General features: G+C 35.0%; 3 protein-coding genes across 3 annotated transcripts; 1 reads left to right on the forward strand and 2 right to left on the reverse strand.

The window, feature by feature from the left end:
- The first annotated feature begins 3,327 nt into the window (after positions 1-3,327).
- LOC139861297 (uncharacterized) lies at positions 3,328-5,911 on the forward strand. The gene is made up of 2 exons (XM_071849674.1): positions 3,328-3,703; positions 4,916-5,911. Exons 1-2 carry the CDS (start codon positions 3,377-3,379, stop codon positions 5,774-5,776), a joined length of 1,188 nt encoding a protein of 395 aa, XP_071705775.1. The 5' UTR covers positions 3,328-3,376; the 3' UTR covers positions 5,777-5,911.
- On the reverse strand, positions 5,860-7,916 carry LOC139861299 (trihelix transcription factor ASR3). The gene is made up of 3 exons (XM_071849675.1): positions 6,806-7,916; positions 6,651-6,710; positions 5,860-6,362 (listed from the first exon to the last, which is right to left on the reverse strand). The coding sequence occupies exons 1-3, from the start codon at positions 7,590-7,592 to the stop codon at positions 6,088-6,090; spliced, it is 1,122 nt and encodes a 373-aa protein (XP_071705776.1). The 5' UTR covers positions 7,593-7,916; the 3' UTR covers positions 5,860-6,087.
- A 414-nt stretch (positions 7,917-8,330) lies between these two features.
- LOC139862439 (histone-lysine N-methyltransferase, H3 lysine-9 specific SUVH4-like) lies at positions 8,331-14,408 on the reverse strand. The gene is made up of 9 exons (XM_071851042.1): positions 14,281-14,408; positions 13,063-13,921; positions 12,216-12,265; positions 12,048-12,130; positions 11,622-11,781; positions 11,129-11,234; positions 10,868-11,050; positions 10,534-10,758; positions 8,331-8,807 (listed from the first exon to the last, which is right to left on the reverse strand). The coding sequence occupies exons 2-9, from the start codon at positions 13,891-13,893 to the stop codon at positions 8,694-8,696; spliced, it is 1,752 nt and encodes a 583-aa protein (XP_071707143.1). The 5' UTR covers positions 13,894-13,921; positions 14,281-14,408; the 3' UTR covers positions 8,331-8,693.
- Positions 14,409-15,287: the final 879 nt, after the last annotated feature.

The raw sequence follows: 15,287 nt of genomic DNA on the forward strand, positions 1-15,287 counted from the left end.
ATCCGAAGAAGGTGACGTTGATGTTGATGTGGGCGAAGTTAATGTTTATGATGCGATTAAGATGAGGACACCTTCGTTGCTTGGGAAGATGTGGAGTTCTCGTTTTCATCAGGGTCAGGAAAGTCGATTTGTTTTACAATAGTTGAGGAAAAAGTAATTAAACGTATTATTAAGAATAAAATTAAGAATGTTAGTGCGGTCGTTATTTTGTTGTAAATGTAGGTTTTTCGGTAGTGAGTTGTCGCTAGAATTCTTTTGTGGACATGTTTATTGTAGGCTCTCTTTGTTCATAATGTTTTTAGTATATTCTTTCCGTCTCATATTTATTGTCATCTGAAAAGGTGACTGTCACGTGTTTCTTTTGTTTAAATTTTCAGTTTTACAATTTACCTTTTTTTTATTACATACATAAAATAAATGCATAAAAGAACTTTATTTTATTATTTCTAGTTATTTATGAAAATTGACAATTAAGTTAGGACCTAAAAAAATAATGAATAATATATGTGGAATAGTGGGATTAAAAAAAACTACTTAAAAAAAAAAAAATATATGCTCAACAGAAAAATGTGTAGAGACTAGAGACTAGAGGTACTGCGGGGAATATAGGATCAGAATATTGTGAAATAGAAAAAAGGTAATGCGGGGGAGGTGATTAAAGCTGCAAAGGCAGAGTGTGAAACATCATTAGTTGATTACCCAATTATTATTATAGTTTTTTTTTTTTCTCCTTTTATTTATGAGTTGATTTTCACACACCACTTTTTAATTCTTGTACACTTTTATCTCATAAATTTCCAGTTATGTCCCTAAGTAGTTAAACTTATATTATTATTATATATGTAATTAAGGGTAAAATAGGTAATTAGGTGTACATTGATCAAAAAGTAATGTGTGAGGATCACCTCTCTTTTATTATCATATTAATATATTAATTAATATTAATATTAATATTAATATATTATAAATTAATATTAATAAATTAATTAAATTAAAAGAAAAGTAAAAAAGAAAAAAAAGTAATGATGAGAATTGACAAAAGAAAGGTGAAAAAGGAGACAGATAAGGACCCCTCATGGGAATGAGTTGCCAAAGTTTTCCATCTCCTTCTCTACAACCTTTTTTACCATTTCTTTTTTTATTTTTCTATATATAATTTTGTTAAATAAACCCTGACTCTTTTTATTGTACATTCTGGACAAATTTTAACACTTGCTAAAATAAAAATATAATATATAATAATATTTAATATTACATTATAAAATAGCTAACATAAGTATGTAAGTGTGCAAATTGATATCAGGTGCTAAATGTCTTGTAACTCTCTTACAAACCCATTACCAAAAGCCCAAAATGTTATTCATATATTTCAAACAGCCCATATTTGTAAACCCTTTGAAAAAGGCTTTAAATTCTAAGGTGTGCGTAGTATTAATATATTACGTGTTATCCATATTAACCGGTATTACTTGCCAACTTGATTAATTATAATTTATAAGTAGAAAATGTCATGAGATTACTTAAGCAAAATGTTCAGGATTACATGGCAATGTCTAACCTTGAATGTTTTAGTTCTTGTTGATTTCGGCTTATATGTAATTCTGGTTAAGTGTATTTCGGTGCTTTTTATGTTCTAACTTGTACAAAATTCGTTATACAAGCTCAACCAGTGGCAAAACTTAGAATCCGAATACAGATGGGGCAAGTGTAAAAATTTAAGAAATTTTTCAAAGTTAGCAGGGGTAAACATTACAAAAACCCTTATTTTTTGGTTAATTTTTTTTTTTTAGTGTAAAATTTGTTTCCCCGTTAAATTCAGGTGAGGCGGACAGTGGCGGAACTAGAGATATTTATCACTGGGGGCAAAAAATTTGCAACAAATATCATGATAAACTAACTTCATCGTTAAATTCTGAACAAATGATAGTTTATATACAACGTAAAAACTGCACATTAACATTACAATCTACCCAAAAAAAACTACACAATATTTTCTGAAAAGAATATCTCCCAAAAAACTACACAAAATATGTTTGAAAAGTCCCCAAAACTACACTTATCCTTTACGGTGACGCATCTTTTTGAAACTTGAATTACATCTTTGTCTTTAACATTTGCAAGAACATCTCTTTCAACCGCACAAATTACCCAAGCATTAAAAAACTCCTCCCCAATACTATTGCTTAAATTTGACTTTACAATTTTCGTCGCCGAAAATAATCTTTCAACTGTTGCAGTGGTCACTAAAATTGAAGACTGTCGAGACTAGAGAATCATTCACAATAATCACGCCACCATTTGCTTTTATTTTTGTTTGAAGTTAGAAACTGAATTGAATAAGTGTAGCCGCATAGAGACAAAATTATAAGTAAAGTAATACGGGTGTATTTTAAAGCCCAACTCTATGAAATTATAAATACATCTTTTAATTGGATCGTGGCCTAGGGGTTTTGGGCCGGGGGCTACCATCTGCTATTTTTATTTGAAGTAAACAACAATCACAGTTACGGAGCAAAATAATAAACACCTATCTTCTATTTTGGGTTGGGGTCAAAAAGAGAAAAGTCAAAATTTTACCTTAAAATTTAATAATCCATTGGGGTCATATGAACCCCCTTACACCACACAACTTCCGCCCCTGGAGGCGGATATCCCCTTTGTGATACACTAAGTTCCGCTTCTGAGCTCAACCAACGACGTTCTACTTTAGAAACAAACCCATAAACTTATATGTGTGCTTTGATTGTTTTGAGTTTTCGAAGTGAGATGTGTTTTTACTTTTTACCCAAAACTATTTCACATGTGTATATCAAGAATCGATCGTCAACGTGTTGGAACACACAAATTTGTGACGTAAAAATGAACGAAGTGTTAAAGGGCTTCTGGTTATAGCAGTGTATCGAGGTAACACTTCAAACGCGGGTTCAAAGATTGAATGGAATAATTGTAATATATCTGTGGATTAATTCGTGATAGTGAATATGTAAGTTGGTATTTAAAAAAGATCAGCAAGTAGACTAGAGCCACATCTTGTCTTTGGGCTTAGTCAGTTTTTATTGGGCTTAGCCAATTTTAATTGGGCTTAGTCTATACTTCAGAGTTCAGACTTTCTAAAATACACGGAGTTCAAGTTTACTTTCCCTTTTACTTTTTAAATAAAAATAAATAAATAAAAACGAGTAGTAAAAAAAAAAAAAAAAAAAAAAAAAACTGATTTTCGGTAAGGCGGTGATGCCCTCGGCCCCTTTCTTGTAATTATATAACGTTAATAGTTTAATTTTACTTTATTTTTTATTTTTTATTAAACCTTTTAATGGATTTATTAAATAACGACCCCCTTTCTCTTTGGTTTTGAGATCAATTCAATCCGAATCAAATGGATCACACAAATGGTTTCAATGATCGGGTGGGTAAAGTGTTCGGGTCAATTACATCATCTTCATCAACAGCCAACGCCCCCTGGTCTCTGACTGACGCCCAAATTGAAAGAAAGAGTGATGATATATACAGATATAGAGATAGAGATAGAAGAGATGACGATGAAACTCCTGTTTCTTCTTCATTCTGTAAACCTAATCTGTTTAACAATTGCCAAACAGACGGTGATGGCGATGGCGATGGCGATGGCGATGGCGATGGCGATGGCGATGATTGCGATAACATTCGATCTTCAATCGGATTGGATCCAACTCTTGATTACGAGGTTATGTTTCAATTTTCATCCGTATATATTTTTTTAAATATATAATTAAAATTGCTCTTATTTGTTGCGATTGAATAGATTATAAGTTACTCCGTATAACATATTAATATCTCCATGCTAGTCTGCCATTAATATTAATAATCCCTACATAAAAGAACGAACAAATAGGACATGTAGGAAAATTGATAAATTGATTTAGGAAATATATATATATTTGGTAACCTCAAGCTGCCTTATAAAAGCTACTTCGAGTGTGATTGCAAAACTGGCCGGTTAATTATAGCCGGAACAGCTTATATTAAAACCTGATAGATGGAGCTGATGATTTTAAATTTGTGTGGAACAATGTTAAAAGGTTAAGTTTCATAAACCATTAGGCCATGTTTGATTCACACAATCCAATGGAATTCTGGCGGAATTGGAATTGAATTTAGACATGCGTTGTGTATAAATTCAATTCCAATAGCCAAACGGGGCCTTAGTTTAAGCTTACATTGTACATGAACGTCCAGCGGTTGGTGGCCTGCCTCCTTTAGGGGAGGTCAGGAGTTCGACCCCCGTTGGCTACATATTAAAAACACAATTTCATCCCTGCCATGAACATGACACCTTTCCCATATCGTTTGGGGGGTAAAGGGGAGGGGAGTTTTACTTTGCCGTGCCCTTGGATCGGTTTCAAGGTTTTCTCACGGGCAGTGGGGGCGGGGTTATTATCGCTGCATCGGCATAGTCGAAACGGGAGATGATCGCAACGGGTGGTTTAGTCCCCCTCGGGTTATCCCAATCGATGTTCAAAAAAAAAAAAAAAAAAAAAGCTCATGTATATTCGTTGAGTGTGTTTTTGCCAAACGTACCCTTTTGTCTACCAAACAGCGCTAGTAGCGTTAGCTCTTAGAAAGGAAAAAATTTAGTTTCTGTATGTTTGAATAAGTCTGATGTCGAACATACCTATTATCTCAGACAGCTGCTGCATCTTGAAGGTTTAGCATTGATAATTTATGTTTTACTTATTTTTTATTATTTCGAGTAATTTGTTTGTTTGTGTAGTTACATGCCCGCCAATGTCTATAGGATAATAACTTAATTTTTTTAATATGCTATTTTGCTAATACGTAGAACACGTAAGTAGTAAGTTAAATAAGTTACAATGTCTATGCAACCCGATTCGATTAGATTAGATTATCTAATCTGACAAATTCTGTATGATTATAGGAAGAGGAAGATGCATATGACAAGATGGCAGAAGGAAAGGAAAATGCAGGTGATCGTCTATATATGAAGGATGTTACTGATCACGGGCCCTATTTGAACTCTCATAATGTTCTCCCTACCTCATTGTATGATGTGAAAAAGGATCCTCGCGCGAATCATGATGCTGCAAAAATGAGGCTGAAACAAGATGATGATGATGATGATGATGATGATGATGAGGTGCAAGTTGATGATGAACTCATGTTAAATGCAGAAGAAACTTGTGCGTCTGCTTCAGTACCCGATGATGGTATAAAACTCAAGTCAATACTTAAAAGGAAAAGTGATGAGGTGACACGACCAAGAAAACGGGTCAGGTTTGACCCAACTTGTAAGAACGAAGATGATCATGTACCAAATGTTACTATTCCAGTACCCGAAGTATCAGAATACGGGCGTATTGTTCCTGACTACATTATGAATCCCTCGAAGTACACACAATATGAGCTTGATGATTCTTCTCATGAAGCCTCTAATAGTGGAGCTTATATGTCTTTTTTAGAAGAAGTTAAGAAATCAAAAGATGTTGAGATGGAACACAAATCTTGTGAACCTTCTGTTTTGCCTACATCGATCGCTTTTATTCCTAGAAAAAAGAGAGATGATGCAGGTTCGACCAACGAGGGACAAGTCAAGCAGTTGACTAGTCAAGCAGGGTCTAGCATTGGCATTGCGGTTGTAGAGGTACAACAAGTTGAAAATGAAGTGAACGATGTGCAAGAAGATGAATCAGTTGTAGATGATGTTTGTGCTAAATCTAGGTTTCAGAAGATAGGTCGTCGATATAGGTCTAAAAAGGAGGAAGATGACAATGTTGTTTGATGTTATTTGTATCATTAGTATCATTGTTTAGACACTTATTTAGCTAATGTAGAACATAAGAATCACTTTTTATTGTGGTAATGTATAACATAAGCCTCAACTATATATATTTGTTGTTGCAAAAGCAAGGTTACATAGATCATTTAAGTATCTATGCAACACCTTTATCGCTACAAGTAAGCTATACGAAAAAAGGGGAACATAAAAGCCAATGTGTTGATATATCCATATATACTAATTAACCAGCCTCTACAAGAATTTGTGGGATGAATCTTGATATGCACACACGAATACGAGGGGATGCGATTAGACTACAACTTATCTGCAATTTTGACCATGGCGTCTGCAAGCTTATTAAGAACTGCGAATAAGCTATTTGCATGATCTTTACGCTGTTCCCTGTCTAACTGTGAGTTTGTGTTTTGAATTTCGAGTTGGGAGCTAAGCAATCTGCCATTCCTTTCCATAGCTTCAATCAATTGGTTCTGTAACGACGCCTCGTCAGCATTTGTGACTGGCCGCTTCCTTTTTCTTCCTTGATAAGTTTCCGGACTTTGGGTAGCTTCTTTATCTTTTGTTGTTGTTGCTGCATTACAAATCAGTCGAATTAAATTAGCTGCTGATTGAATTCTTTTTGTACTGGTGTGAAAATGGATGTGGCAACCACTTTAGAGATTAGATGTGGCATGCGGTTAGTCTGTTAATTAGTTAGCCTATATGGATAGACATGAGATTCTTTGTATTGTCTATTTACCCAAAATGAAATGTGGTCCAGTTAAGATGTTTAACCTAAACACCAGCATCATGTGATCAAGAATCTTTTATGATGATGATGATGATATGATATGATACATCGTAGCACACAATAACATACCTGCTGCAGGTGGAGGTGGAGGTGGATCCCCTTGAGGGAAAGACTCATTATACTGTTTGGCTGCAATTTAACACTAGTATATGCTCAGTATAACAATACATATATACATACATAAAATACAATACATATATAAAAAGTATTTTGGGTCAACCCACCTGATATTGGAGTAGGAGGAGCAGGTTCCTTAGGTTTCTCCTCAGGAGTAGCATCATCATCATTATCATCATTGTTATGATCATCATCATTATCATCTTTATCATCATCATCATCGTTAGAAAACAAACCATCATCAGCAGCCGGACCTGTCCTTCCACTATCAAACACAATCTCATCGTTTAAATTCTTAGCTTCCGGTTGGACTTCAGAAGGGGCTAACGACAAGACCAACGACTTATCGTTTACATCTAAAACATCATTAGTCGTATTAGTAACAACAGCAGCATCATCGTTAAGTATATCATAAACTTCCCTATCGAAAAACCCGGGCAATTTTCTTTCCCTTCTCAAATCATTTCTCATGACCCAAAACGAATCTTCCGATTCTTGTTGTTTTCTCGATTCCCATTCTTTAATCTTCTTGAAATCGCCCGCCAGATTACTCCATCGTTTCCTACACTGAACCGGTCCACGATTAACCCCATGACGTTTACAGTAAGACGACACTGATGACCACTTGGGCTCCACTTGGGCCTGAGAACCAGAGGATCCAAATCCCATAACTGCAGCCCGACCCCTTCGAACCCGATTCTCCGCCACCCTCTTGCCTTGAATAAGCACAAGCAGCTCTTGCCTAGTCCAACGTGGCAACCGGGGAGCCTTACTGTTTATAGTAATATCATTACTACTATTATTGTTATTGGTATTGGTATTGTTGAGGTCTTGGTCTTCTTTACTACTATCGCCAAGAACAACGGGCGCTAGAGTTAATCGCTCAAGCGCCATACCACAATCAACCAACGAACTAACGGACTAATCACTAACGAACTTGACGACGGTTAACGGAGTTTCTGATGTATATTGGGTTGAAACTTGAAAGTATGTGTTAGTTATAAGACCATCTTTGTATTTGCCATCTCATCATGGATGGATGTTTATATAAATTTGATACAAACGTAAAAAAAGGTGTTGTGTGTTTGTGTAATTTAGGGATGGATTAGTTTAGTGCTTTGAATGGAAGGGGAGGTTTAGTGGTTGCTAATGACTTTCTTCTACTACCCACCCACCCTTCATTATATTTCTCTAAACCATTATCTAATTACTATTATGCCTTTTTTTTCTTTTCTTTTTTATAATAAAAACAAAATTATAAACAAGAAAGAGGATGTATTAGCCTTATCTCCAATAGGGCACCCCGCCACTCAATGTCCCCACAACTCTATATTTATTTTTATTAATTTATTATTAGAATATAAGAATATACATTAGATATTAATTTAAATAATAATATAATAATATTAATGTCACTTTCTTATTGTTTAATTTATTTATTTGTATTTTGTAGGAGCCAAATGGACATATGATATGGTCCACATAACGCAAAAGAAAGACCACCTTGGAAGAAAAATAACTTTTACTTGCCTTGTTGATCATTTTTTTTTTCCCTTAAACACATCATGTTACTATTTTTCTGCCCAACTAATATCATTTATTGATAAAGATGATTAACACCACTAATTTACCACTAATCATGTCCACAATTACAAACCGCCTACTTCCTTCATAAACACGTACGGATGATGTAATAAGAATAATATCACTTGAACAAATTTATTTTTTAAATAACAATGTTAAATTAAATTACTCACTGCTCAAACATCATCTTTAGCTAAATATTTTTCACCACATAAATGATAGTCTAAGATTATTGGTCCCAAAGGGAAAAAGATGATGTCTAATCTTCACACACCCAAAGTGATGAAAATGCTTTCACATTAATATCACCATATCTTTATTTTCTTTTTCTTTTTTTGTTTCCACTTTTGGGATGGACACAACAAGGAAAATGATAATGAACTAAGCATGGTAGGGTCGTAGATACGCAGACTAATACAATCTCTTGCGACATTCTGATGTTCCGCAATGGCATGGCAGGGTCCTTACATTGCCATTTTTATCTACAACGCTATCGAGGGCATACCCGTAGTCATATGTAAGTTCCTGATTCAAAAAAAAGATTGATCTTGTTAGCCCACCAATCGACGGAGCTTGAAAATTTTTATAAGGGGGCAGGATATGACATGTTTTATCAAGAAGCCCAAATGATTTTAGCGTACAATATAATCTTTTAGTACGTTGGTAATATCCCGGAGCCTCTCCCGGATGTGAGGATCTGAACTTAAGGTAACAAAATTATAAAAATTTGTCTTATTTATCACACATCATTATAACAGGAGCTAGCATCGGACCTGATAAGATAGATTTGTTGTCGTTATGGTATGTTTCCAAACCCCGCTATACGTTATAACGTTATTGGTAGTAGCTATGTCTAGATGCATGGGCTGGGTTAAAAGGGCATGTGTTGAAACGTGTCTTTTTTGTGTACTTTTTCTATATGCAATCATAAGAAATTTAGCTTCTAGCCATGCTACAATGATGATATTAATATCAATCTATCACCCATACCCTTTGAATTGTTTGTGAAAAAACACAACCCAAATGACCGACTCATATAAATATACATAGGTTGAACTTGCCACCTCAACATGGTATGGTCAGTCAAATATTATTTTGTGTGCTCATTTACCTGTTGGTGACTTGGGGTGTAAAAAATTTAATATCATTGCTCTAAGTACTGAAACATATAAATTTTAAATAACATTTAAACTGTAAATTATATCAATTTTTTCACATAATGGGCCACATGGGAAAAGTATCCCGGGAAATAGCGTTGTAGTTCTAAGTGACTTGCCATTTAGTGGTTCATATAATTTTGGAAATGCATTATTGTCGAATTTCGAGTGTTGTCGCATGTCTCACCATGTTAAGTCATTACGAGAAACTAGTTTTGAAAACTATGGCCTCGAAATTCGACTCAAAAAAGTGTTGCATTTGACAACACTCGAAACTCGAAAAGAATTTAGTTCCAAAATTATTTGAACCGCTAGACAAGAATGCAGTTCCAAAATTATTTGAACCGCTAAATGGCAAGTCAGCCAGAACCGCAGCGGTATCTCTTGGATATTTCGCTCATCTAACCCATTCTGCGAAAAAACAAGGTATCATTTGCGGTTTAAATGTTATTTAAAATTCAGTTGTTTTGATATTTAAAGCAATAATATAAATTTTCTACACGCCAAGTCACCAACAGGTAAATGAGCACACACTATTTGACTAACCATACCATGTATACCATGTAGAGGTGGCAAGTTCAACCTATTTATATGAGTCGGTCATTTGGGTTGTGTTTCTTAACAAACAAACAATTAAAAGGGAATGGATGAAAAAGATTAATACAATTAATATAATTTTGACTGCATATAGAAGTACACAAAAAGACGCGTTTCAACACATACCCTTTTAACCCAGCCCATGCATCTAGCCACAACAACTACCAATACCGTAAAATAGGGGTTGGAAACATACCATAACGACAACAAATCTATCTGTAGTAGGCACAAAATTCTATATGATAATTAAGACATAAACTTCTATATTTTGGTTACCTTAAATTCAGATCCTCCACATCCGGGAGAGGCCCAATCCTTCATACAGACTCTAATTTAGTTGATTCAAAAGCCTAAACGTTGGTGACTTAAAGGACCACAAATTTCATTTTTATTTCGGGGGGCCACGGCCGCTCCCTGCCCTGAAAAGCTCCGTCCTTGCCCACCATTCACAAGTAGCCATAAACATGATCCGATAAAAAAAATGAACTTTATGTTACCTGCATGGGAAGTATGTCGCCAGAAGCGAAGAGGACTACTCGTGCAAATCTTGGATCACGGTGTGAGCTTAAAACGCACTGAACAAATAGGTTTGGTTCACAACTGTGGTTTATAAACCTTGCAACATTACCAATACGACCAGCATCGATACAAAACTCAGGTTCGGTTTCATCTGCGCTTTCCAATTCTGTACTTACATACGCAGATACATCTCCCAACCTCCTCTGAACATTATCAAATCACAAACAAGTAATTATTTAAACAAATAATGTGAAATTATAATTATATTATAATTATATTGGAATAAAATGGATAATTTATTTATATATTGACCTCTCTTCCTCCAATCTGCTTGATTGTATGACAACAATCAATTTCAAAAATATAATCATTTTCAGCAACATTATCAAGCTCGTTGTTCCTCCTAAGCTCTCCGATATATTCACATATTGGTGCACCAGAAGGGATAAAATCTTTGGTTTTCACAGCCCATCCTCTATCAGAGGTACGAAAAATCTGTTCAAACAATAATTTAACTAAATTATTTAATTAATAAAAAAAATAATTAAAACTCAAGTGTGGATGAAGTAAAACCTCAAGGTGATATTTTAGCCCTCTCTGAGATGTGCGGTTGACGCAGCCGGGTCCACATCCACACTCTGGTCCACATTCAAAAACAACATCCTTCGCTTCAATCAACCTAAACATGAAGACCGTAATTTAGGATAGAAAAAGTAAATCTTTATACCTTTTATTTTGTATAAGCTGAAAATTCTTATGGTATGCATTCAAGTTTCAAAAAAGTAAATCTTTATGTTTTTGGCTGGTTTTTTGCTACATACAAGAAATGGTTTTTTGTATGTTCTATGCATAACACATATAATAGTAACATAAATGCATATTATAAAAGGATTTTGATATAACACATACAACAGAAATTGTCAATATTAACCCTGTACAATAGTCTAAAAGGTGTAATGTTTAATACATTTTGAAACTGGCTAGCATGTAAATATTACAAGATATCAATAGAACGAAATCAGTTTATCAAAGATTCATGCATCATATAATAAGGTTAGAGAGTAACCTGCCCCCTTGGCTTCGCACATAAGGAAAACCGCCGCCATTTCTTTTAGCGCAGGCGCAAGTTTTTTCATTTGAGCAACTTCCTTTGCAGTCGCAACCACTCGCATTTGGAGGGAGTGTAAGATCGCTCAGAACTTTATTGTGAACCGTATAAATAAACCCTAAAAAATTCACACAACTTGAGATGTTAGTAGGCCAAACAAAATCTACAAGTTAAATTGTAGAATTTTACAGTGAATTTGAAAAATATCCATAAATATACATTGATGTATTTGGACAAATTATCACACCAACAAAACATTTATATCAAACTAGGTCATGCATGCATTTGTGTATATACAAAAAGGCACACTTGAGGCCATACATGAGTAAGCAGTAAAAGCAAGCAGACCGAGTTTCGAGAGAAATAGTGGAATAGACAACTTACCTGTAATAGTGGTATCATCAATTGCATTCGTAACAGGTATATGCACTTCTTCTTGACCATTAGCTATATCCGGGCACACCAACCTTGAAATATTAATAATGGACATAAGTTAATCGGTTGCAGTTGAATATATAAAGTCTATTTACAAAGATATGTACTAAGTCATACTCGGATGATTTGATAGGAGTCCTTGAGGAACACTCGTTGTTATAGTGGACCTGTATTATAAGTACACAACGTAAGTAAATATATATATATATATATATATATATATATATATAGGGGCAGGATCAATGGGGAAGTAACCAATTGGGGGGAAGCAAAAAAAAAAAAAAAATATTCGTTTTTTTTGGAATTTTTTTTTTCCGGCATCAAGATCACACGAAAATATGAACATTTAGAAGAGACACTTCGTGATGAATGTTATTATTTAGGCGGGAAAACGATCGACAAAAATAACATTCAAGATAATATTGTTCGTGAAGAATATGAACATTTTTTTTTCATGTTTTGTGAAGTAAAATTTAGCCCGATTTAGAGTTTAGGGTTTAGGGTTTGGTGTTTTGGGTTTATTCCATAAACCCAAAACACCAAACCCTAAACCCTAAAACACCAAACTCTAAACCGTTCGTGTTAAAAACTCAATCTAAACCCTAAATCTAAACCCTAAACCCTAAATTTCTAAACCCTAATATCTAAACCCTATAAACCTTAATATCTAAACCCCAATAGCTAAAACCTCAACATACGCTCGAAAAACACGATAATTGTTATATATTACTTCTTCGAGCGTTTTCCCGCCAAAATAAAAACATTTATCACAAAGTGTCTCTACTAAATGTTCATATTTTCATCTCATCCATAATGTTCGTGAACAAAGTTTTTTCAAAAAACGAAAAAAAAAAAAAGTTTTTGCTTCCCCCCGCTTCCCCCCGATTGGTTACTTCCCTCTTGATCCTACCACTATATATACTATCTATCTATATATATATATATATATATATATATATGCTACCTTAGATATTGGTGAATCATTCTTGATCCTTGTATCATCAGTTGGTTGCTGTTGCTGTTGCTTGCAACGGGGCCCGTAATAAGGTCGTTTACTTGCAGGGATTTTTTCCAAACGAGGACTGCATCGTTTATTGCCACCACTCGTATCCAACAATTGTTTCAGCTCAGTAGCTACCATAGGAAACGCACAAGATGTTGGTGAATCAATCTTGATCTTTGTACCATCAGTTGGTTGGGGCCCGTAATAAGGCCGTTTACATGCAGGGATTTTTTCCAAAAGAGGACTGCATCGTTTACTGTTTTCCTCATCGACCAATTTTTGTACTTGGTTCCCGATGGCTTCATTGACCCCACTCATATCCAACAGATGTTGCAGCTCAATAGCTACAAGAGGAAACGCACAAGATGCTGGTGACACATTCTTGATCTTTGTATCATCAGTTGGTTTCCTTCGATTGGAACAGTTACCGTAAAAAGGCCGTTTACTTGCAGGGATTTTTTTCAAGCGAGGACTGCATCGTTTGCTGTTGTCCTCAGCACCCAACTTTCGTACTCGGTACCCGATGGTTTCACTGCCACTACCGCTCGTATCCAACAATTGTTGCAGCTGACGAAATTCACAAGGCGTTGGTGAATCATTTGTGACCTTTGTATCAATAGTTTGTTTCCTTCGATTGGAATAGGGCCCGTAAAAAGGCTGATTACTTGGAGGGATTTTTTTCAAACGAGGACTGCATCGTTTGCTGTTGTCCTCAGCACCCAACTTTTGCGCTCGGTACCCGATGGTTTTCGTCACCAAAACATCAGGTCCCATAGAATTATCAGGCCCCATATTAAGAGCAACAAGAATGTCCTCACACCTAGGGTTTCACAATTAAATCCTAAAATTAGAACCCAGCAAATTAAACACAGCATTATCATTATCATTATCATTATCATTATCAGTATAAAACCTCATCCTGACCCCCCAAAAAAAAAGAAAAAGAAAGGGTTTTTATCTCAGTATACACAAAACGACAACACGATTATCATCAATTTTGAGACTTTCGTACTATGAATCATGCAAGGGGAAATTCGACATATAAAGAAGAATGAAGATCACAATCACAATTTTGAGTATAAGATGGGGTAATATTAACAAGCTCAGTTAAATAAACGAATGGGTATGACATTAAATTAATTATTAATTAAGAAAATAATAAAGAAAACATAGTTAAACCTGCTGCAATGCAGTTGAATACTCCGTATAATGTAGTAAACGCAGTTGCAATTGGGGTGAGGAAGTGGAGAACAAGAACGATCTGAGGGTTTTGGGAACCCCGAACTTATGCAATCAGAGAAACTATAATAATGGTGTTAATTAATGTTAAATTTGATTTGATAAATATAGATTTAAGGAAATAGTTTATTAGATCCAGGATCGGTTTGTTTTTTAGTGACTTTTTTCTCCGTTGGTCCTTCAATTATACACGAATTTACAATTCGAGTCTCTCAAGTTTTATTTTGATTTTCGAGTCCTTAAATTTGCAAAATTTGACAATCCGAGTCCCTCCGTCAGTTTGCCGTCTAAATTAGCCGTTAGTGCCATCACGTGACTAAAACGTGATGGGTAAATCCGTCTTTTTGCATCGTAACCAGCCCTTTTTAACGTTCAAACTAGTTGGGTGACTTCATTTACAACACCTCCTCCACTTCAAACCCTAGAAAAATTCCCAAAAATTGAAATCAAAAATTGGAACCCTAAATTGTAGAGATGGAATGCTGGTGTGGTCGAGCATGTGTAATACGATTCTCAAACTCTGAAGCTAACCCCGGACGTCATTACTATACGTGTGCAAAAAAGGTAATTTGACTTGATCCAATTCGTTCATAATTCCAGATCTGTTACGAATTGTTGTTTCTTATTTTTGCAGATGTCGTATTGCACGTTCTTTGCTTGGTACGATCCTCCAAATACACTGGATTGCATATCTGCAGTTATGAATGCTAAAATGCAAGTTGATGAAGAGCTTAGAAAATCAGAAAAAAGAGAGTGGAATTGAAGATTATGTTGATTGTTAGCTGGGTTGTGTTTGTAATGTTATACTTCTCAAATTGAACTGGGTTAATTGCACTGTTTTAGTAGTATTCGAATTATGTAATGTATCAAAGTAGACAAGTTTTGAATGTATCATATTTTCTTGAATCTACTTGTAATGGAGAATGGTAATTTGGTTGAAACTATAT

Source organism: Rutidosis leptorrhynchoides, chromosome 8, assembly GCF_046630445.1.
Source record: "Rutidosis leptorrhynchoides isolate AG116_Rl617_1_P2 chromosome 8, CSIRO_AGI_Rlap_v1, whole genome shotgun sequence".
NCBI lineage: Eukaryota > Viridiplantae > Streptophyta > Magnoliopsida > Asterales > Asteraceae > Rutidosis > Rutidosis leptorrhynchoides.